The 24334-nt window shown below is 41.8% G+C and overlaps 1 protein-coding gene across 1 annotated transcript in view; it reads right to left on the bottom strand.

Annotated features, from left to right (window-relative positions):
- The window catches only part of LOC142750452 (aminopeptidase N-like), a 175483-nt gene that overhangs the window by 40883 nt on the left and 110266 nt on the right, over positions 1-24334 (bottom strand). The window contains exons 9-17 of the mRNA XM_075859453.1: positions 23621-23686; positions 22226-22291; positions 19752-19927; positions 16805-16881; positions 12716-12855; positions 10902-10957; positions 8204-8351; positions 1622-1713; positions 900-1030 (exon numbers count right to left, since the gene is read on the bottom strand). Of these exons, the coding sequence (XP_075715568.1) occupies positions 900-1030; positions 1622-1713; positions 8204-8351; positions 10902-10957; positions 12716-12855; positions 16805-16881; positions 19752-19927; positions 22226-22291; positions 23621-23686 (952 nt within the window). The remainder of the gene's footprint in view (positions 1-899; positions 1031-1621; positions 1714-8203; positions 8352-10901; positions 10958-12715; positions 12856-16804; positions 16882-19751; positions 19928-22225; positions 22292-23620; positions 23687-24334) is intronic.

The following is a 24334-nucleotide window of genomic DNA, read 5'->3' as shown; positions in this document are numbered from 1 at the left end:
ACGGTGATTCTCACTGATTCGTCAGCGTCATACACTTCTCTTTACAACGCCCACGTTGGTCAAAAGTAAAAACACGCCCAGTTGTCTATTAAGAAACTCATTAGCATAAATCTAAAATTGCTCATAACTTGCTCAAAAATTATCGTTTTTCTAAATAAAAACCACTGCTGTTATCTACATTACAGCGCCGATCAGATTATGTAGGAGATAGGGCACTTATAATCAGATGACAGAGCCTCTTTAAAGTCAATGCTCATTGTGAATAATTCAAATAACTCTCCCCAGAAGGAAGAAAACAGTCTCTCCTGTGCCACTTTTAGGTAGATACCCTATAAGCCAATGTCCAACCCTTTAAGAGTCTTAAAACATGACATGGGTTATCAGTCAAAGACACTCTTACTAGAGCACTGATTCCCTCACACAGACTCTCACTTACTAGTAAATCTATTTCTAATTATATTATTGCTCTTGAGTAGGTAGCTGTCTTCCGGTTTTTTTAACAAATACCCCTGCAACCCACAGCGACTGGTCATCCCGGTCTGACCAGAAGTAGAAGGGAGACGCTTCCAACTTGTCCCCCCTCAAAAAGGCATGTGCTTTGAATGACTGAGGCCATCAACAGTATAGTGATCTCTGCAATCTGTTGTGATTGGCTCAGCCTGAGTTTCCACTCGCCACTTTGAACCCAGGACACAAGGCTTGAATCTGATGTAGTTTAAGCCACTGTTTTGGATTAGATTAATATGAAACCACATTGCATAGCTATATCTTGAATGCACAAAATGTAATTATTAACCGTCTATATTTCAGACATCTGCATGAATAATTGGAAGATAAATGAAAAGGAAATGTAATCTGCAAAATACAGTATATCAGTGTTTATGCAATTTTATTGAGGCCAAGATTTCTTGAACACACATACCCATTGAATTTAGAATTCTTCCAGTCATTAAAGAGTTTGATGGCCAGTTGTCCACATTCTGGGATTCCATAGCTACAGGCCATACTGACTGCATTAATTTCATTGTATCTGTAGACAAATAAATAGATAAATAGAAAGACAGAAAATATATTTAAGATCTGATATTTGCAAATCATAGCAGCTATGTGTGCAAACCAAATCTTAAATGTATATAATATATATATAAAATTAAATATACCGAAATCTATAATACTTTCTGTGATTGTAGGCACTGAATGTATCTAAAATTAAAATGGAATAATGGAGATAATTATTATTAGATTGTATGTTTTGGATATATAATATAAATCCCACGGAATGCTTTATATTGAGATGGAAACAATACTTTAACAAGGATTAGCTGTAGGACACCTTTGTCTGTATGAATTGAAATTAGATTTATTAGCACATTAGCAAATGACTCTGCAATACTTCTTGCCCACGCAAATGGACATATTCTTGGTTTTTTACACTTTTTCTTTTCCGGTCTTCATACCCTATGGAAGTAGCGCCCCTGTGCAAGCAATAATATTGAAGTGGTCACATTGCTAAACCAGCCTCTTCATATTTAGGATTGGCAGGGGTCCCAGCAATCAGACCCTCACCGATCAGATAGTGTCCACTTTTTTAAAACTATGGCTTCACATAAGTTGTACTCACTGTTCTGTTAGAGTTACAGGTCTGACCGTCCAATCAATTGTCTTGTTTTTAAAATATTCAAATAGTGGTGTCACTTGCTTCCTCATGTAAGCCTGATGGAGAAATTCTGCATATTTAGTAACGGCCTGAATCACATTATTTATACATAATTCTGTGACCATCCTCTTACTGTTTGTTTATGGAATTGTAATATAACAAGAAACTGGAATCTAGCAAGACTATAAACAAATAGATGTCATGTAAAATAATATGGATGTACTGTATATGTAAACCTCTTCTTAAACCTGCATTAAAAAACAAGATTAAAATAAAAGTTAAATATAATGTTTTCTGAATTTCATTGTGTTTTCCATAGACTGTGAGCTTAAATGTAAATTCTCATTATTTTACCTAAGGACATACACTTTAGACAAAGGGCTCCATAGCAATATTTTACATCACCTACTGGTAAGGGCACTTAATCAGCTGCCAAAACCCAACTCTCCATCTCTTGGCCACCTGTTCATTCCTTTGAACTTATGACATTTTGGAAATCAGCAATTGAGCGACTGACTAGGCTACGAAGCAGTGTCATTACCTGCCTCTATAAGATTGTGATCTCCCTTCTGCCACAGTCAGATTATATGATGCGTAACGTCCACAGCCGTGGACCGTCGTGCTTACCTGCCCCCGACGGCTGCAGCGAAGGACAAGTGAAGGCACTCGCGCCCGACCCCTAAAGGGCCAATGCACACACATGAGGAAAATCTGTAATTAGCCCATGATCACTCTGGACAATAAAAAGGGCTCTGTCCTTTCATTCATTGCCTGAGCGTTGTTGTGTTTACCTATGTTAGTCTTAGCAAATAGTTCCTTAGTGTTATCCTGTTCCCGTGCCCTGCTACCTGTATCCTGTGTTATATCTGTCCTGTGCCTTAACATGTTGGAGTCGTGTTGTGCCACCTGTCGCGCCTGCTGATATACACCACGTCTGGTGTCTACAAGTTCATCTTTGCTGATCCTCCATTACTGTCTGGACTATTAAAGGTACTTTTGTACTAGGACTGTTGTTTGGCCAGCTGCTACTCCGCTACAGCAGTGTGGCCTAGTGGGTCCACATACCCACAGATCGTAACATTACGCTCAGGCCATGAACCCTGCTGGTCAACCCAAGACCATAACGACGTCACAAGCCATGTAGGCAGACCTGTGATATCTTCGGTCACGACAAGACCAACTCCTCCTGGTAGTGAACTCCATTGCACAGCGACTGGATGCGCAAGCTGCAGCCATCACGGCACCTGTTCCTCTTCCTGTTCCTACTACTACACCTCCTGTCACTATCGGTACAGACTCCCGATTCTCGCTGCGACTACCTCCTCGCTACAACGGAGACTTGAGTACCTGCAGGGGATTTCTGAACCAGTGCCAGATCCACTTTAGTTCACATGCAGGAGCATTCTCCACCAATGGTGCAAGGATCGCTTTCATTATCTCCCTCCTTACTGGCCAGGCCCTAGCATGGGCGAATCCTATCTGGGAACGCCAGGACCAGAGACCCGTGACTTCGTGTTTCCTACAGAATTTTCGCACGGTATTTGAGGAAACTGGACGAGACTCGTCAGCAGCTGCATCTCTGCTGACCCTTTGCCAGGGAGACATCTCCGTGGGGGAGTATGCCATTCAGTTCCGCACCCTAGCGGCAGAGCTGTCCTGGAACAATTAGGCTTTGGTGACTACATTCTGGCAGGGACTGTCATCCAAGATTAAAGACGAACTTGCCACTCATGATCTGCCACCTACCCTGGATGACCTCATTCTGCTTGCTACCCGGATTGACATGAGGATCCGGGAGCGATCCCAAGGGGTTTGTCGGGAGAGAAGATTTCCCAGGCTGGCGCCTACTTTCCAGCAATCCCTGTCGTCCTCACCAGTTGTTCCACCAGAGGAGCCTATGCAAGTGGATCGGCTCAAATTGTCAGTCCAGGAGAAACAACGTAGATGCACTTTGGGACTTTGTCTGTATTGCGGCCTTGGAGGCCACGTTGTGCGTTTGTGTCCTCAGAAGCTAAAAAACTCCAGTGCCAAGGATTGGTTGGAGAGGCAACCCTAGGCCAAACGACGTTGAACAAAAAATTCTCTTCAAAACTGTCCATCCCGGTGACCATAGTGTCCGGCGAGAAGACGCATCGGGCCTCTGCCTATCTGGACTCCGGGTCCGCTGCAAACTTCATCCAAAAAGAGCTAGTGGATCATCCCCAGATGCCCATAGTTCTTCTGGAGGCGCGTATGGCTGTTCCCTCGGTAAATGGACTGTCTCTGCCCGATCTGATTGTATCTGAGACCAAGCCGCTGAAGCTCCAAGTTGGAGCCCTTCATTCAGAACTAATTTAGTTTCTTGTTTTGCCCAAAGCCGTCAATCCTGTCCTGCTGGGTCTTCCTTGGCTTCGACTACGTGCCCCAGTCCTGGACTGGAATTCTCGAGAGGTTCTCCAATAGGGCTCCAAATGTCTCAATCGCTGTCTGTTGCAGATCCATCCTGTCCAGCCTCCTCTGCCTCAGTCATTGGCAGGATTACCCCCTCATTTCGCTCAGTTTGCGGATGTCTTCAGCAAGAGGGAGGCTGAGACACTGCACCCACACTGGACTTATGACTGCCCCATTGAACTGGTTCCAAATGCGTTCCTTCCCCGTGGACAGGTATACCCTCTCTCCTCTCCAGAGACTCCGTCCATGTCGGCCCATATCAAGGAGAATCTGGAGAGGGGTTTAATACAAGAATCCTCCTCCCCGGCCGGGTTCTTCTTTGTCAAGAAAAAAGATGGATCCCTTCGGCCTTGATTCGACTACCGTGGTCTTAATCAAATCACGGTCAAGAACAAATATCTGTTGCCACTATTTTCCAAACTATTTGACCTCATACGTGGAGCCAAGATTTTTTCTTAACTAGACCTGCGTGGGGCTTACAACTTGATCCGAATTCGCCGGGGTAACGAATTGAAGATGGTATTCAACACTCGAGACGGGCACTATGAATACCCGGTAATGCCCTTCGGTCCGTGTAACGCTCCCGCGGTCTTCTAAGAATTCGTCAATGATATCTTCTGAGATCTCCTCTATGTCTGTGTTGTGGTCTATCTCAATGATATTTTGATTTTCTCTCCAGATCCAACGACGCATTGGAGGCATGTCCGTCAAGTTCTGCTGCGATTAATGGAGAATCTATATCTGTCCTGTGCCTTAACCTGTTGGAGTCGTGTTGTGCCACCTGTCACGCCTGCTGATATACACCACGTCTGGTGTCTACAAGTTCATCTGTGCCGAGCCTCCATTACTGTCTGGACTATTAAAGGTACTTTTGTACTAGGACTGTTGTTTGGCCAGCTGCTACTCCGCTACGGCGGTGCGGCCTAGTTGGTCCACAAGCCCACAGATTGTGACATGCAGCATGGAGGTGCGCTTAAAATCTGTCCATTCCCGCTGCTGCTGAATGAATAAAGTCTACTTATTTAAAGGAGTGTTTCATGTATTTAATTTTAGTTATATTTATTATATGTAAGTCTGCAGACAATAAATAATACTTTTATGTTCTTCCCTGGAGGTGGCGATTTTTGAGTCACACACTTCCTGTCTGTTTTTCCTGTATAGAAAGTACAGCAGGGTGTTTGTGCTTTAAGGCAGCTGGAAAGAATGGAAGTCACTTGACAGAGAAATATCATAGATTATTACAGTCTTCAGAAAGTGATGGAGTATAGCCCCTCCCCCATAGACAAGGTATTGAAAAGGGGAGATGTGTACAAAACCTTATGTGTATGCAGTGTTACTATCCTGCATAATTTACCTTATCTAGCCTCTAACAGTACAATAGAGATGTCACAAATGCTCGATTCTCTGCTAGCACTGCCCCAGTCTGCACAGCAAAGCAGACACGAGAGCTACAGAAAATTGGAATTGTCAGCCTGTTGCGACTTCTGTAGTTGTTAGTTAATTTTTGGAAAACACATTTTTTGGGTGGATAGTAACTTTAAAAAAAAAACTACGACCAAAAAGTTGGTAAAAAATATATTCAAAGGACGAGTGTCGCGAAAAAAAATTTTTTATATCAATTTTCTTTTAGTGTTTTATTAAAAAAAAAAAATTTTATTTGTGTGTCTGTGTTTTACTTTTTTTTTTTTTCACTTTTTCTTGTCCATGGGGGCTGCCATTTTTTTTTTCCATCTCTGTATGTGTCGATTAACGACACATACAGACATAGAATACGGCACATACAGCCCCATAGTGAATGCGAACGGGGCCCGTTCCATCCACTATGCTGTACGCCGTCTGTGTGGGAATGGCGCATGCGCCTCTCCCACACAGTCCAAATTGAAGGTCTTTGGCCGAGCGACGTCCGCCGCCATTTTCTTGTGGACCGGAAGCCGCGGCCGGACATTAAGATTACTACTTCCGGTCGCGGCTTCTGGACTTGTGCACTTGGAGCGGAGGGAGCAGACGGAGCGGACGGACCGGAGTGAGCGGCGGCGGCAGGTAAGTTAGGTCTGTGTATGTACGTGTTTTACTGTGTGTTTACTACTGTATGTTAACCTACTACACTGTGTGTTAGCTCAAAAAATGGCGACACACAGTGTAGGAGGTTTGACCGTTCAATCCCCTCCTTTCCCCTGGCACTAGCCAGGATAAAGGAGGGGGGATTCTGTGAGCTCACTAGAGCGAGTGAGTTTTCTCAAATTTTGCAGCATAAAGCAATGTGGTTGCTTTACCACATGCCAATACTGCAATTTTGGGAATTGCTCCATCTAGTGACCAGCACTGGGAAATGTTATAAATTAGAATCTAATTTATAATATTTCCTGAAAAATTAGGACAATGTTTAATCACTTATACACTAACTGTTTAACTAAAAAATAAAATAAAAAATTTCTAGCGACGCATTACCTTTAAAATAAAAAAACTTGATATAACTAATGTCATCACCTTTAAAGCAGTTCCATGAACAGTGGCCAGAAATACAACACATAACCGCTGAGCCCTATGATTGGCTGCAGCGGTCATATACTGCCTGCATGTAAACAAACACCGCCGGAGCATCAGTGCTGGATCGCAGCAGGATAAGATACTTAATTATTGCTTGTTTTGTTAATTCGTGTTATTTGCAGCTATTGGTAACAATTGTTAGGAACCAGGATAACCCCTTTAAAGGGAATGTGTCGCTAGAAATTTGTATTTTTTTTAGCTAAACAGTTAGTATATAAGTGATTACACATTGTTTTAATTTTTTAAATTTTTTCACAAGTCAGAAAATATTATAAATCAGATTCTAATTTATAACATTTCCATGTGCTGGTCACTAGAGGGAGCAATTCCCAAAATTGCAGCATTGGCAATGTGGTAAAGCAACTTCATTGCTTTATGCTGCAAATTTGGGGTAGACACACTCGCTCTAGTGTCCTCACACAATCCCCCCTCCCTTATTCTGGCTAGTGCCAGGAGAAGGAGGGGGTTGAATCTTCAAACCTCCTACACTGTGTGCCGCCATTTTCTGCGCGACTGCACAGTGTAGGAGGATTAGATACAGTGCGAAGCAGACAGTATAACACGAACATAATAGACACATCACATACACAAACATAACTTACCTGCTCCTGCTACCGCTGCCGCCTCCGCCCCTATACCTTGCGTCTTCGCTGCCTTGAACATATGGGCGGAAGCCGCGACCGGAAGTAGTCATCTCAGGCTGGGTTCACACGAGCACATTATGTCCGTAATGAACGGACGTATTTCGGCCGGAAGTCCCGGATCGAACACACTGCAGGGAGCCGGGCTCCTAGCATTATAGTTATGTACGATGCTAGGAGTCCATGCCCCTCCGTGGAACTACAGTCCCGTACTGAAAACATGATTACAGTACAGGGTAGTTGTCCTACAGCGAGGCATGGACTCCTAGCGTCATACATAACGATGATGCTAGGAGCCCGGCTCCCTGCAGTGTGTTCGGTCTGGGACTTCCGGTCGAAATACGTCCGTCCATTACGGACGTAATGTGCATGTGTGAACCCAGCCTTACTGTCCGGCCGCGACTTCCGTCCACATGAAAATGGTGCCAGATTTCGCTCTGCCGAAGACCTTCCTTTTGGTCTGTGTGGGAGCGGCGCATGCGCCATTCCCACACAGACGGCGTACGCTATAGTGAATGGAACGGCTCCCGTTGGCATTCTCTATGGGGATGTATGTGCCGTATTCCATCTCTGTATGTGTTGTTAATCGACACATACAGAGCTGAAAAAAAAAATGGCAGCCCCCATAGAGAAGTAAAAGTAAGAAAAACTTAAAAAGTACAACACAAGAACACAAATAAATAAAATTAATTTTAATGTCATACTAAAAGCAATATTATATAAAAATAAATAAATTCGTGACACCTTCCCTTTAAGCTACGCCCAGCTTCAGTTTATGGAAAAAACAAAACAACTGAGAGTTGTGTATATCTGCTATGGAAATTGGGCTGTGTTGCCACTCTATGTGGAAGATAAAGTAAGCCTGGAAGATTTAATAGCTTCTTTTACAGTCCTGCATTTATGATAGTCATATGTCCTGATATTTTACCTTCATCGGTCCATTCACGTCGGTGCGATCAAACATCTGTGTAAAGAAACTGAGACTGGTGATTGCTGCCTGCCAAGGCATGTACTCCACCTCATTGTAGAGGAATTTCGTTGTTTCCAGTGCTCTAGCAGTGGTTATTATCTCCGCTCTGAAATGCAATCAATAACATAATTAATACATTATTAAAGGCTATGCACACCTTTGAAAATGTTTTATTTTTTATTTTTATAAAAACGTCTTTCAGTGTGTTTGGTTCAGCTTTCTAATTACCTTTTATTAAAAGTTATTTTTACTTTTTGAGATACAGCTGCTTTGTATCCTGTATACAGAGCAGCTGTATCTTGCGCTGAGACCTGAATCCGTCAGGTCAGAGGCACTGACGACATACCTCCCAACTTTCAAGTATCAGAAAAAGGGACAACCTTTTTTTTCTTTTAAGCCACACCACTAAACCCACCCAATCCCAGCCCAACCGACACCCAGTTCAGCCCACACTGTATCATGCTCCCATAGTGCCTCCCACACAGTATAATGCCCTCTAGCTGCCACCATACAGTATAATACCCCCATAAATTCACCCATACAGTATAATCCCCACACAGATGCCCCCATGCAGTATAATGCCCAAACAAATTTCCCCATACAGCATAATGCCCAATAGCTGCGCCATGCAGCACAATGCCCCCATAAAGTATAATGCCCCCATAGCTGTGACATACAGTATAATGCCCCACAGCTGCCTCCATACAGCTTAATGCCCCCATACAGCATAATGCCCCCTAGCTGCCCTTATACAGTATAATGCCACCAAAGCTGCCCCTAGTGCTAGTGCCCACATATAAAGTGCCAGTGCCCTTGTAGATAGTCCCACAGTGCCCATGTAGATAGTGAACCCTATATAGTGCCACAGTTTCTATGTTGATAGTGCCACACGCCCTTGAAGATAGCGCTACACCCCTGTAGATAGCGCCACTGGATCTCCCTCTAGGTGCGGAATCCCCAGCCAGAGCATAGGCTGGGGATTCCGCTCCTAGGGGGAAGCCCTGATGTCACTGTCCATATATGGACAGTGACGTCAGTGTCTACTCCTTGAGCGGAATCCCTGTTGCCAACTCTGGTCGGGGATTCTGCTCCAGAAGGAGCCCCTGATGTTAATGCTTATATATGGACAATGCCCTCAGGGGTTTCTGACATGCAGGATCCAGCTGTTACCGATCACATCTAAGTTGAAATTTAAATGTGATCGATAACAGGTGGACCCTGCAGGACCCTCTGACACTGATTCAGGTTTCTGTTGTCCCCAAGCCCAGTTCAAAGTATCATGCCCTATCTTAGAGCGGTTTCCGCCTCTAAACCTTCAATGAAATCAATGGGAGGCAGAAATAAAATGCGATGCTCGTTGCATTAGCTTAAAAAAAAAAAAACTTTTGAAAAAGCATCAAAAACGACCAGAAAAAAGTATCAAAAAAATCAGCAAAAAACACTTGCATTTCAAAATCTTCCTCAAAATTCCTTCAGGAATTTTGAGGCAGATTTTTTCAGCTTGGAAAAAAAATGCTGTGCGCACATACCCTAAGGGCTTGTCCACACATAGCGGAATTGCTGTGTTTTTTCTGTCTGGAATTGCAGACGGAAAAAAACGTTTCAGAGTAGCAGCATAGTGGATGAGTGGAAAAAACGCTCAGAAATTTGTCAATTGTATTTGCGTAAACGCTGCTTATTTGTTGCGGGAATTCCCCATTGAATTCAATGGGAGGTAAATCCTGCAACAAATAGTAGTTGTTGCCTTTTTCCCGGCGGGTTTGCAACGATCCCGCTGCAAAAAACGCAACTCAGAAAAAAAAAAGTCTGCTACTTACTCAGAAGTCTGCGTTCCTCCCACCAGCGCAGCCTCCTTGGATGACGTTTCATTCACAGGGTGTAGCTGCGGTCACATGGGATGAAACGTCATCCCAAGTGGCCGGCCTGGATGACATCACAGGCTGCAGCAGTCTCCTGGGATAAAATGTCATCCCAGGAGGCCGGCCTACTAGCAGACCGGCTAAGCGCTGCAGTTTTCCACAATTTGGTGCACTTTTTCACCCGGAATTTCCTGCAGCGTACAGGGCGGATACGCTGCGTGCTTTTACGCAGTGTATCCGTCCCATGTGGCCTTAGGCCTTATGCCTTAGGCCTTATTTACACGAGCGTTGAATACATCCATGTGATGGCTGTTAAAACAACGGCCGTCACACGGATGCATGTTTTTCAATGGGGCAGTTCACACGGCCATTATTTCAACGGACCGTGTGAAGGGTCCGTTTAAAAATAGAACCTGTCTTATTATCTTCCTTTTTCATGGATCCCTCCATAGGCTCAAGTCTGTGGGGATCTGTGAAAACAGGACCCGCACGGGGGCACCTCGGGCGTGAAAAACGTAATGTTTTTCATGTCAGAGTTTCCACACGCTTGTGTGAATCTCGCCTAATAGTATAGTCTGTTGCGCTATTTTGCCCTGTAAAAAAAGATCTGCTGGATTCTGTAAAGATTGAACCCATGAAAGCCAATGTGAACAGGGCCTCGGAAAGTTGTAAAGTTTGTACATTTATTTTTATCATAATTGATTATTATGATATTCAAGACAAAATACAGGGTGTACATGCAATAATTGAGAACCAGTACAACATAATTTGTGATATTCTGAGATATTTAGTCTTACCTGGCTAAATTAAATGCGTCATCGATGATCTGAGCTCGGTTGATAACAGGAATGACCTGCAAAACAAAATGGCTTTGAGAAGATCTACAATAACATTAGGTTGTACATTTTTCCACCATACAAAAAGTAATGCAGAAGTGCCCACTAGTAACCACATAGCAGTAACTACTGTACATATTATTCCCACGTACTAACCACCAGTTCACTATGCTTTATTAAACTTTAGTTTGGGCATAAACTACTGTGATGTACAGTTTTATTCTTGCCCTTTATAGGTCAAAACATCATGCATGTAATATATCAAGCTTAGTTCTACTTTAGTTAAAGGGTTTTTCCCATTAGAGACATTTATGATATATCCACTGTATACGTATGCCATAAATGTCAGATAGATGTGGGTCCCACCTCTGACACCCGCACCTATCTCTAAAACGGGGCCCCCTAAACCCTGTTCTACTGCTCTGTGTTGTTTCTGATGCGTGTGAGTCCCGACCATGAATTACAGAAACAGCGTAGCTCAGCTATCTCAAAGTTGATGAGATTTAACAAATCTTATCCACAAACTGCAAAAATTTCCAGGCAAAATTGACCTGTGGTGAGGATTTTTAAATCTACAGCATTTAAATGTATTCTGCAGACTAATTGCACATTTGTTGCAGATTGACCCCTTTAAGTTCAATGGGGAAGCGAAAATTTGCAACAAATGGCAAATGTTGCATTTTTTTCTGTGAAATAGCTACATTTTCACAGCAACTAGAAAAACAAACCAAAACCCGGTTTCCACCTTAAAGTAAAAAAAGAATCATACTTAACTCCCTGGTGTTCCTGTAGCGACGGGTCCATGCTTCCTTGGCTGTTTTCTGTTGATGTGGCCTCCTGGGATGATATTTTGTCCAATGTGACTGCTGCAGCCAATCACAGGTTGCAATGTCACATCGAATGAGACATCATCCCAGGAGGCCACATCAACAAAGATTAGCCAATGGTAGCACCATGGGAGCACCAGGGCGGTGAGTATGTTTTTTTTGTTTGTTTCAAAATGTTTACGTAGTTTTTTCGCACCAAAAATGTGCCACAATTGCAATACAATGCATGTGGATGGCGTTTTCAAAACCCCTTCCACATGTAGTGGAAAAAATTAGCATAGGATTTTGGGCATACTGCAAATTTTCAATTCTGTTGCGAATTTGTTGCAGATTTTTACAGCAGATTTTACCCTTTGCAATCCAAAGATCCGCAGCAAATCTGCAAATTTACACATACGGAGGACAAATCCCCAATATGTAAACTCAGCCTTAGGGGTCGGCCTGTTTTAGAATGGGTCTAAAGCTTGGAGCTGCAGGGAGGGCTCTGGCCAATCACATTCAGTGTAAGGTCACATCGTCAACCAATCAGCTGCTAAATCCTTTATTCTAAGAGGGCTGGACATTATTAATGGGTTAAAAAGCCTACTTTACAAGTTTGTAATACAGCAGTCAAACAAGAAGTATATTTTTTGCTAGCAATTTTATTTAGGCTTTAGGTTCTTTAGGTTCTGTTCACAGCACACTTGGCATATATGCTGGGAAACAGTGGTATAACTATAGAGGGCGCAGCGGTCGCAGTGGCGACCTGACCCGAATAGGCCCTCTTGCCACATCAGGTCAAAACAAGGTTGGCCAGCGTCAGGACGTTTCGTCTCCTGACTGGAAGAGAAGCTGGGAATGAGGAGAGGGACAACAAACTTCAGCGTGAAAACCCAGCCTTAGCTTCGATGCTCTTCACATGTTGATTTGTTTTATGATGTCCCATGAATACCAATAACCAACACTCACTGAAAGGTTAGCGTTCAGCTGCAGAAGCAGTCTATCCCAGTTCAGATTATCATAGTTAACCCTGTAATATCCAGTCACATCGATGTTTGCAAGCAGCCAGTTATTTCCTGAACCCGTTAACTTAAATGGTTCATGTGTGGCTGAAATGGGAAAAAAAAAAAAAAAAGAATGTTTAAAAGAAGTATCTTTCACATTGAATCATTTTACTCAATAGATGACAATAGTGGACTAATACAGCATCTCCTGCATTGGCACACACTCTTAGAAGGAACTGTATGTAAATGTCAGGGTATGTTCATGTGCGGTAGATTTGTTGCAAAAATGTCTGCTACTGTTTCATACATCGGAACGATTTTGCAGAAATCCATGAAAATGCTGCAGAAACAACTCCATTAACATACAGTGCGGTAATTTTTTTTAAATTATCCAGGGCTCCTTGTTCTTCTCTACTCTGTAGATAGTTTTTTATGACATTGGCTGTATGTTTGGGGTCTTTGTCCTGCTGCAGAATACATTTGCAGCCAATCAGACACCTCCCTGATGGTATTGCATGATGGATAAATATCTGCCTGAATTTCTCAGCATTGAGGACACCATTAATCCTGATCAAAACCCCTACTCTATTTGCTGAAACGCAGCCCCAAACTTTCAAGGAACCTCCACCATGCTTCACTGCTTCCTGCAGACACTCATTATTGTACCGCTCTCCAGCCCTTCGCCGAACAAATTGCCTTCTGTTGCAGCCAAATATTTCACATTTTGACTCATCAGTCCAGATCAACTGCTGCCATTGTTCTGCACCCCAGTTCCTATGTTTTCGTGCGTAGATGAGTTGCTTGGCCTTATTTCCACGTCGAAAGTATGGCTTCTTGTCCACAGTTCTTCCATGAGTCTTCTGGCCAGACTTCTCCGAACACTAGATTGGTGTACCTGGGTCCCACTACCTGTTCTGAGCTGATGGCACTGCTGGACTTCGAACGGAAGTAAGCATTAGGGCTAGTTCACACAGAGTTTTTCTGCGCTGTTTTTGATGCAGAAACTGGCCGAAATCACCTCCCTCCAGATGTCATTGCACACTATGCAGTGTACGGAGCCGGAAGCACATTGCATAGCGCCCGTGCTGCAGAACTGCAGCTCTGCTCCTATTCACGTAGTGCAGCTCGGTCGCTATTCCATGACCCGGAGCCATCTGCTTCCGGCATGGACATCCGGTGCCCGGAGGCAGCTGGAGTAGCTGATCGATGCGGGGTCCAGATGTCCGGTGGATAGGCCATCAGATTTCTGGTAGTGGAAAACCCTTTTAAATGCTTTAAATAATTGCCAAACAATACTGGGGCAGAGTTGACAATACTGCCAAGAGCCTATTATATGCTTCTCCCCCAAAAGCTTTACATCAGTGGTAGTGCTCGTAACCTGGTGTGAACTGCCAGATTGTTTCTGATTTTGGTGTCGATATTTAGTAGTGCTGTGACATCCATGGGGAATAATAATATTTGAAACTGCCAAAAGTTAGAAAGCCACAAAGAGTGGGCTTAAAAGCCATATGTGGCTCCCAAGCCACTGGTTGGGCTAGACAGCATTAGGGTGTATTCAGATGTTGCGGCTGAGGTGTGGTTAAAACCGCATTAAAAAACATTTGGTGCTTTTTTTAGATGAGGTTGCGTTTTTAGCGCATTTAAAAATGCACCAAATTAAAGTAAAAACACATACGGTTTTCGGATGTAGTTTTTAGATGAAGATTTAATCGCACCTCACCCACAACGTTTGAATACACCCTAAAGGTAATTTCACCCAGGTCGGATATCCGACCTAAAACCCGCAGGGAATTCTGCCCGAAAAATTCCACCAAATTGAGGGGCAGATTTTTTGCCGAAATTGCTGCTGCGAAAAACAAAGCAGAAAAAAAAGCCAATACCTACCTTTACTGGCGTTGCCATAACAACGAGTCCCTCTGTTCTCCGTGCAGCCCGGCCTCCTGTGATGACACTGCAGCCCATGTCTGCAGCAGTCGTATAAGATGAAACATCATGCCGGGAGGTCAGGCTGCACGGAAAACAGCTGGGGGAACAAGTAGCCATCGCTATGACAACGCCAGGGAGGTAAGTATAGACTTTTTTAAATTAAATTTGAACAAAAAAAGTTCTGTTTTTTTTTAAATTGCGATTTCTGTGGTGGAATCGCAGATTTTCCGCGTGCAAAAATCACAACATTTGCAATTTGTTGTGGCTTTTACCTCTTACCTCCTTATTGAATTAAATGGGGGAAAAAACGCGCCGCTGGTGAACTTATGAATGTTTTCTCAGTGGATTTTTTTCCACAACGTGTGCTTGAGCTTTGTTAAAATTTCATCCACTTCGCTGCTTCTGCTTTACTGGCGTAGAAACGTCACAAAAGGACCCAAAAACGTAGCCGTTTTGCACCACCCTCGCCACTTTTGGGGAAATGGCTCCTAACTGGCGTAGATTTCACCCTATGGGGCATAGCAAGATAGAGGCCTCAAGACCCCCCCCCCCCCATCAGACTACCTACCCCTCTGTTGGATCATTAAATAATAAAAAATTAATAATAAAAAAAACCTGAATAAATTATATTCACCTCACCGCTACACTTTATACCTCCGGGTCCCCTCATCATTCCAGCAGGGCTCATACACGTATGTGACGCAGCACTGATGATGTTGAAGTGCTGCCTCACATATAAAGCCCTGACGCAGCTCGACGTGGAGTGATAAAGGAGCTGGAGGGAAGTATGTTTTTATTTTATAACTGATGTGGGGGGAATAAATGGCGCATAGCCACGGTTGCTGTGCCACAAATCTGCTGCGCTATTTTTTTTGTCCAAAATGACAGAAAAGAGCTTTCCCCTTTTTTTTAAATGGATGATGTATACAAATGAAATTTTTTCAGTTCGTATCTGTTATTTATTACATTTAACCCCTTCCCGACATCCGCCGTATATATACGGCACACGCCGGGTGGGGGAATATGGAGCGGGCTCACGGGCTGAGACCGCTCCATAGAGCGAGTGTGTCGACTGTGCTTTACAGCCGACATTTCCTGGTAATGAGCGGGATCCCGTTCGAGCGCGAGCCCACTTGTTTAACCCATTAAATGCCGTGTTCAATAGCGATCGCGGCATTTAAATGACTTTAAAACAGCGGGGCGACCCCCTGTAACATCCGAACGGCCCCCCGTGAGATTGGGGGGGGGAGCCATTGGTTGGCACGGCAGCCTGGGGGCCTGACAAAGTCATAGGAGACTGTCAGAATCACGATATAATGCAATACATTAGTACTGCAGTATATCGTGCAAGCGATCTAACGATCGCTGGTTAAAGTCCCCTAGGGGGACTAATAAAAAAAGTAAAAAACACTAAAATAAAGTTTTTGTTAACAAAGAAAAAAATTAAAAGCTCAAAAACCCCCCTTTTCCCATTTTCCCTCAAGCACAATGTAAAAAAACCAAAAAACTAACATAACTGGTATTGACGTGTCCAGAAAAGTCTGAACTATTACAATATATCATTATTTAGTCCGCACGGTGAACGCCGTAAAAAAAAAAAAATTAAAAGCATCAAAATTGCTGTTTTTTGGTTCCTTCTTCTCCCACAAAAAATGTAATAAAAAGTAATCAAAACGTCTCACGTACCCCAAAATGGTACCAATATAAACTGCAGCTCGCCCCGCAAAAAATAAGCCCCCACATAGCTAAATCGACAGAAAAATAAAAAGTTATGGCTCTCAGAATGTTGCGAAAAAAACGCAAATTTTATTTTTAACAATCAGTTTTTTCCTTGTAAAAGTAGTAAAACATAAAGAAAACTATATAAATTTGGTATCGCTGTAATTGTTAACATGCTGTTTTTACCATACGCCGTAAAAACAAAACCACCCAAAAGGTTGTGGAATCTCTGTTTTTTTCCTATTCCACCCCACATATTTTTTTTTCCTTTTCCTTAAATTTGACGGGTCCATTAAAAATGGAAGGACCAACGCAGATGTAAACAGAGCCTAAGTGTGGCGTATGAAATGGCAATTGCCCCCAGTGAGTCATCCACTGCTTTCTATGTGCATCACACACGTCTCCTTACCTTTAGTTTGTGTAAGCCAGTATGGTTCTGGGGAAGAAGTTGTGGTGATGAATGTGATGGGTACAATCCAGGTATAGCTGAAAACATTGAATATAATATTATTGTAAATATAAGGAACAGAAATATGTCCTGTAAACTGGTTTATAAATAATAAATACAGTGACATTACTACATTGCAACTAAAGATAGATAGATAGATAGATAGATAGATAGATAGATAGATAGATAGATAGATAGATAGATAGATAGATAGATAGATAGATAGATAGATAGATAGATAGATAGATAGATTTGAAGCGATTTGCTAAGGTTAATGCGCCATCTCTTAGAACTCTGCATTATGTCATCCCTCTGTTATTCCTCCTGGAAATATGTGATTAAATTGACAATTGGGAGTTATTAGTTGGGGAGTGTGTGTACCTACAGTCGCCAATCAGTGCTCACAGTATCAGACTATGTAGGGACAAGTCCCCTTGACAAGGAGAAACACCCAGTTGTCAATTTATTCATACATTTCCAGGAGGAATAAGGCCCCATGCATACGAACGTGCTTTTTGCAGCCGCAATTCCCCCGAAAATCCACGGGAGAATTGCGGCCCCATTAATTCCTATGGGGCCATGCACACTACTGTGGTTTCCATGGTCCCCGGAGCCCTTATTACGGCCGTGTTCTGCGGTCCGGGCTCATTGAAAATAATGGCCGCGGCCATGTGCACAGCCCGCGATTTGCGGGCGGCTCGCGGCTGTCATCGTGGCCCGCCTACCCGGAAATCACGGCCTAACAGAGGACTGGCACAACCCAGATTTTTAAGAAAAGATGCTCCAGCATTGTGATTTCATGGGTAATACAAGTATTTATTAAACAGACGTCAGAAGAGCTTTTTTTTTATAGACACAGAAGTGACTAATAAGCCGTCAGCAGCTAGAATGTTAACCCTATTGAGGTCAGTTTAAACAAGTAGTCATAGGAAGACCTATCAATATAAAACTTAACCTATGATTAAAAAAAATACGAATATGAAGGGGCATATAACAAAGAGGATCCCACTCTGGAGCTTCCCAACAAAAAAACCCTGATCGGTGTAGGGAGGTTAACACAGAGTAAAGAACAGCAGGTATAATACTTCACATATGATAATATGATAAATTACTTCTCGTGTCACATAAATTGCAGGTCACACTAATATCTCACAAAAGAACATGTTGGTCACCACAATAGTCACCACAAGGCAGTCTTTTACGTGTATTTTTTTAATTAAAGGTTAAGTTGTATATTGATGGGTCTTCCTACTACATGTCAGAGGAGCTGACAGGTTGTCTTTAAGCTCTTAATGGCCCATGATGAAAATTAAGATCACGGTCGCGTGCAGGTTCCTGCACCTTGATCTACATCTTCGTCATGATGTTCTCGGGGGGCTTTCAGTGCACCTGCGAGATTAGCGGCAGGAGTAGGGCTGCATTACACAGCTATTTGACTGCCTCGGCAAAGAAGTGCAGGACACTTCTTTGCAACGTAATTTGAGATGTTCTTCATTGAACTCAATGAAGAGCAGCTCAAGATTTACGAGCGTCACAGACGCCTCGCATAATGCGAGGAGGAGCTTTTACGTCTGAAACGAGGCAGCCGTTTTCTCCTGAAAAAAAGTCTGTATTTTCAGACGTAAAAGGCACTTCTCGTGTGCACATACCCTGAGATTTCGTGGTCAATAGCAACCACAGCATCAAAGAGTATTTGACAGAGAGAGGGGCACCCCTCTGTCAGCCCATCGGCTAAGGGTTGCCATGGCAGCTGGGGGCCAAACAAAGGCCACCAGGCCTGCCATGGTTATATGCTTATTAGGCTGTGCCAAGGGCATAACCTGATAAATTGCCCATCAGCTTATTACTAACAGGCATTAATTCTTTGGCATACCCAGTATACCAAAATATCACAGTATATAAGCGATTAGAAGACCGCATTGTGAAGTATGTGATCTGGTTTTTAATTTAATGGTCATAAACTTATAGCTAAAAAGCTTTGTAAGGGTAGGAACACACCAGGCGTAAGCACTGCATTTTCTGCAATGGATTTCATTGCAGAAAATCTGCTTTGTAATACAGAAGCAGCAGAGTGGGTGAGATTTGAAAAAAAATCATCCACACACAGTGGAAAAAAATCTGCCAAAAAAATGTTCATAAATTGACCTGCGGTGCGTTTTTTTAAGCTGCAGCATGTGAATTTATCCTGCGGAACCGCTGCACTTCTGTTGCAGATTTTCCCCATTTAATTCAATCGGGAGGTTAAACCCACAACAAAGAGACATGTAAGTGACTTTTGCAGTGAAAACGCTGCGATTCCGATGCATATACCGCAAATTGAAAAAGTAAAGGTATTTTTTATTTAAAATTAATAAAAAAGCTTACACTTACCCTCTACCGTATTCCTAGCAACGCAATCCTCTCTTCCGGGCATAGCCCGGCCTCCTAGGATAATGTTTCTTTCCATGTGACTGCTGCAGCCAATCAAAGGCTGCAAGCGGTCACATGAACTACAGTGTCATCCCAGGAGGCCGGGCTACGCTCAGAAGGGAGGGACACGTAGCCATGACCACGGCTGGGGTAAGTATAAATGTTTATTCTTCTTTTAGCGCTGCTTTCCGCAGAGGAAATTCCACCCGAAATGCTGCACTACAACTTGCTGCGTTTTCCTGCGGGTTCCAAGGCGGAGACGCTGTGTAGTATTACGCAGTCTATTCGCCTAGTGTGTTCCTACCCTAAAACCACATTGGTATTTAAAAAAGGTTATTTAAGGTGTTTTTTTTTTAAATCTTTAAATGCAACAAAGTGCACAATGTAATCAAAAGCAGCATCAATTGAAAGGATTCACAATTTTTTTTATCTTTAATCAAATCATTTGGCCCAACATATTTGAGAAATACATTTGCTGAAAGGAATATTTTTGTCTTACCTAAAATTTGATGGCCGAGTGACTGTTGCGTTAGGATCTAAAAGAAAATGTTTCTGTTCTACACTTCCAGTTGTTGTATCTATTGTCACCACCGGAAAACCCATCTGCAAAACCCATCTGTTCATGATATCTTTAATTGACTCAGGAAGTTTGACTGATTGTTGTTTATCAATGGCCTAAAAATAAAAGCAAAAGCATAAAATTAAACGATACACCACACAGAATTTTGCTGCATTTTTGTGCGTTTTTCATGGCGTTTTTGTTTGTGGCCGTTTTTAAACCAGTTTTGTGGTCAGTGGCTTTTTTTTTTCCAAATTCAGTGTTTTCTAAGTATGGCGTTTTTTCAGGCGTTTTTCAACTAAAGGACTTAGAAAATGCCAGAAAAAAGCATCTACAAAATGACACCAAATAAGAACGCCACCAAAAAACACCACTTAAAACAAGTTAAAAAAAAAATGCAAGTTACATTTTAATAAAGCTAAAGTTTAGAAAAAAAAATTAATGCGGTTCAAGGGTGCAGGTTATGATCAAGTTTTATTTAGGTTTTTAATGCAGTTTTTGAAGCAAAAACCAGGAGTAAATCAGAAAGGAAGAGAAAATATAAAATAAAGATTTTACTGCTCTTATTTGAATCCACATCTAGTTTTGGCTTCAAAAGCTGCATACAAAATCCTGAACAAAACCTGATCAAAACCGCCACGTGTGAATACAGTATATCACAGAGAAAAATCCTCCAGTACATTAATACAAACTTCTAATAAATCATATATTTAAAGGCTATGTAAAACTTTTTTTTTTATTTTTTTACAAAAATGTCAGTCAGTATTTTTGGTGCAACTTTCAAATTAGTTTTTTATTAAAAAAATTTTTGTAAAAATTCTTTCTACTTTTTGAGATACAGCTGCTCTGGAGCTGTATCTTTTGCTAAGACCTAAATCCGTCAGACCCGCGGACCTGACGGCCAGGTTCCCACGTAGCGTAAACGCTGCAGGTATTTCCGCAACGGAATTCTGTGTGGAAATTCCTCAGCATTTACAGTAGCAGCAAAGTGGATGAGATTTTGAAAATCTCATGTCCACGCTATGGGAAAAAAATGCAGCATAAAAATTAATAAATTGTCCTGCGGTGTGGAATTTAATTCTGAGGCATGTCAATTTATGCTGCGTTTTTGTTGATTTTTCGTTGCGGGTTTTCCCCATTGAATTAAACACAGACACTAGACCAGACCACTCAAACAAACACAGACACCAGACAAGACTTCAGAATTTAAAAAAAAACAGACTACCTTAATAAATAAATACACCAGACCCTTAAACAAACACAGACCACAGAATTAATAGACCCCAGACCACCTAAATAAATACACCACCAGATCAAACCCCCTAAATTATTACAAACCCCAGACCAGAACCCCTAAACAAATACAGAACCCCGGACCATACTCCCTAAATACAGAGTCCAGTCCCTTAAATAAATACAAACCCCAAAGCAGATCCCTTAAATAAAAACAGACCCCACAGCACACTCTGTTGATGCTCACCTCTCCTCGCTCCTGCAACTTTTAATCCCCTTCACTTCCAGGCGTGGCTAAAGACAATGTCCTTACACCAGCCCCCGGGGTTAGGGAGTTTTCTGTGGTTGCGCTCGGAGCAAGGAGGGCTGCAGGAATGAGTGCCTATCTTCCATTTCTTGGAGATGAGAACAGATCTTATCGCAGCATGTACCAATATGCATCATCAGCCTTTCTGCATAGTGCATATTGAGACTATGGAGATTAGGCAATGCCACTTGCTGGCTGCTGAGCAAACATGTTCTGGGCAGCGTAGTAAAGTTTTAGCGCAGCTTCCCTTTAATATGACTTTTTATCTTAAAAGACTACATAGTTAAATTTTATCCAATTTTACAACGTAAGGGTCCATTCACACGTTGCCGTTGATCTGTAGTTAGAACCGCATCGAATACGTATTGAATCGCTGTAAAACTGCACGCGTATTTACTGCGATTCAATGTTTTCTGATGCAGTTCTTACCACACCTTAACCACAACGTGTGAATGGACCCATAGGATGTATTCACATGGTGCACGTGTTTTACCGTGATTTGCTGCGTCTTCCATGCTAACTGCAAAACCGCTGCAAATCTCAGTAAAAACACATTTATGCAGTACGGTTTTCAGCCACATGGCAAAAAACGCTGCAAAACCACTCTGTGTGAATACTCTTTAAGTATGCAAAGGCATAGCTAGTGTGGGGCTCTCGGGGCATGTGCCAATAAACCACTTTGCCTTGAAATGAGGATTTAGATACGGTACAGCTAACTGAAACTTGCTATGCTCGGTGGGTATGTGGCCAAATTAGAGCGGTGTCCTTTATCATTAGGATGAGTGGCCAGGTTATGAACTATGAGTCATCCATTGTTTGTGTTGTATTTAATAATATATGCATTAAACTGTTCACATGCTGTATATTTACTTACTGCTTGTAAGTTTTCCCACAGGTCAGTATACACGGTGTTCCCATATGCAAATTGTTTAAGATAGGTCTAGCGAAGAAAGAAAAAGGATTAATATTGACATCTGCATTACTTTTATTACTAAATTGAGTGATTAGAATAAAATAAAATCTGTTTATTATTGCAGTAGTTTTGTTATACATTTTCAATGTTTGTTTTATTTTAACACCAACATGTCTCTTTACATACATGCTCTATGATCCTGAGACATAATTATCAATGTAGTTTAGCCAGCTTGAAATAAAAAAAATTGGCAAATAGTGACATAAAAAGGTGGCTTCACGAGCAGCGTTTCTAAGAAAACGCCCTGTTTCTTGTGGCGTTTTTCCTAGTGTTTTATGCCGGTGTTTTTTGTGGAAAAAAATTCTGAGGCCAGATGTTAGCATGAAGTCAATAGGGAATTCTGCGGTTTTTGTTGTACGCCGTTGTTTTTATTTTGTCTCTTGTGTTTTGGGTCAGTGGAGGTTTTTTTTACAAATCGCAGCAAGGGTTAGGTTTGGCTTCTCAAAAATTCTTTAACACACACGCATTTTGTGTGGCTTTCCCCCCCCCCAAAAAAAGCAACTAAAAGTATTGCATTTTTATGGTGTTTTCATAAGCGTTTTTTGCAAATAGTTATTTCGACACACTGCTTTTTTTGGTGGCGTTTTTCCCAAATCATGTGATTCAAAGATCATACAATGCAAAGGTTAAATGCTAAAAAAAAGCCTACAAAAAACGTTATAAGAAAACGCAGCACACATAGACACCTGCGTTTTTTTGGTGAGGAAACACAAATGGAAGTTTGTGGATAAAAAACGACTAAATGGTTGAAAAAAAAAAACAAAGTCAGCCTTGCTGCAATTTAAAAAAAAATGCCACTAACCCCAAAAAATGCAAGATAAAATTCAAAAAGTTCACCTAAAAAACACCATTTTTGTAGTGCGTTTTATATTATTTTAAGGGTAAAACTGAATGATTGTTCAGAAGCTACTAGGCTGTGACTCCATGGCTGCTTATTGCATGTGATGCCTTGCGATGCGATCTTGCAGAAGATTGCAACACAAAATCGTATGTGATAAGTACATCACGCTTTATGTGATTTTAAATTTGATTTTCAGCAATAAAGGGGTGGAAACTTATCTTTAAAGGTAAAAAATATATATTAAAATTGTACTGTAATATAGCGTTAAATTGTGATCGCATAATATTATATATGATCTTAATAGAACCCTATGGTGAAAAAAAATCTTGCAATTTGCGATAATTGCAAAAAACAAACATTGTTTTTGTATAGATTTCCTTACTTGGGAAATCCAGTTGCAGTAAAGCAGCAGGGTATGAGTGATAGTGAACATTTCATTTGCAGGTGGTACTTACACGTAGTCCCTCTACAAAAAGATCTTCAGTGAGAAATGAGGACAACATCCGAATCACTGATGCACCCTAAAATGGAGCATATTATAAAATACCCAATGTAAGTACAATAAAAGCTGATTACCATACTTCACAATAGATAAAGTCAATAGCATGTTGTGTCTTATAATCGAAACACTGTAGGTCACAAATGATGTGCTGATTAATGTCTTAGTATATCTTTATAGCGGTTGGAGCCAGTTTTTCTGATACAGAGCTACAAATCCTTTACATAGACATAGATTTAAAAAGATAGCATTCTGACTACCTGCAGCCACAACTAGAGGGAGCTAAGGAGCTTACTGAATATTGTTATACATTGAACTTGATAAGGCAGTATGCAGTAAGCTCCCTCTAGTGGTGGCTGCAGGCAGCTAGAATGTTCTGTTTTAAATCTATCAATGCAGGGGATTTGGGGCTCTGTAACACAAAAAAGAGCTCTGACCGCTATAAAGATTTAAAAAATTAATCAGCACAGAATAATGGATCTAAAAACAACATGATGATAAAAGATGGAGAGTCACTTTAAGGGTGCATTCACACCTAGCAGTAGTTTGGTGTGCAGTTTTTATCATCTTTCACCTATAAAACACATGATAATTGTGAGAATTAATGGTAGAATCACTTGCAGTTATGACGCACAGTTTTTGACTTCACAACAAATTACTGCAACATGTG

This window comes from Rhinoderma darwinii, chromosome 3, assembly GCF_050947455.1.
Source record: "Rhinoderma darwinii isolate aRhiDar2 chromosome 3, aRhiDar2.hap1, whole genome shotgun sequence".
Classification (NCBI taxonomy): domain Eukaryota; kingdom Metazoa; phylum Chordata; class Amphibia; order Anura; family Rhinodermatidae; genus Rhinoderma; species Rhinoderma darwinii.
This window is presented reverse-complemented; position numbering and strand designations above follow the sequence as displayed.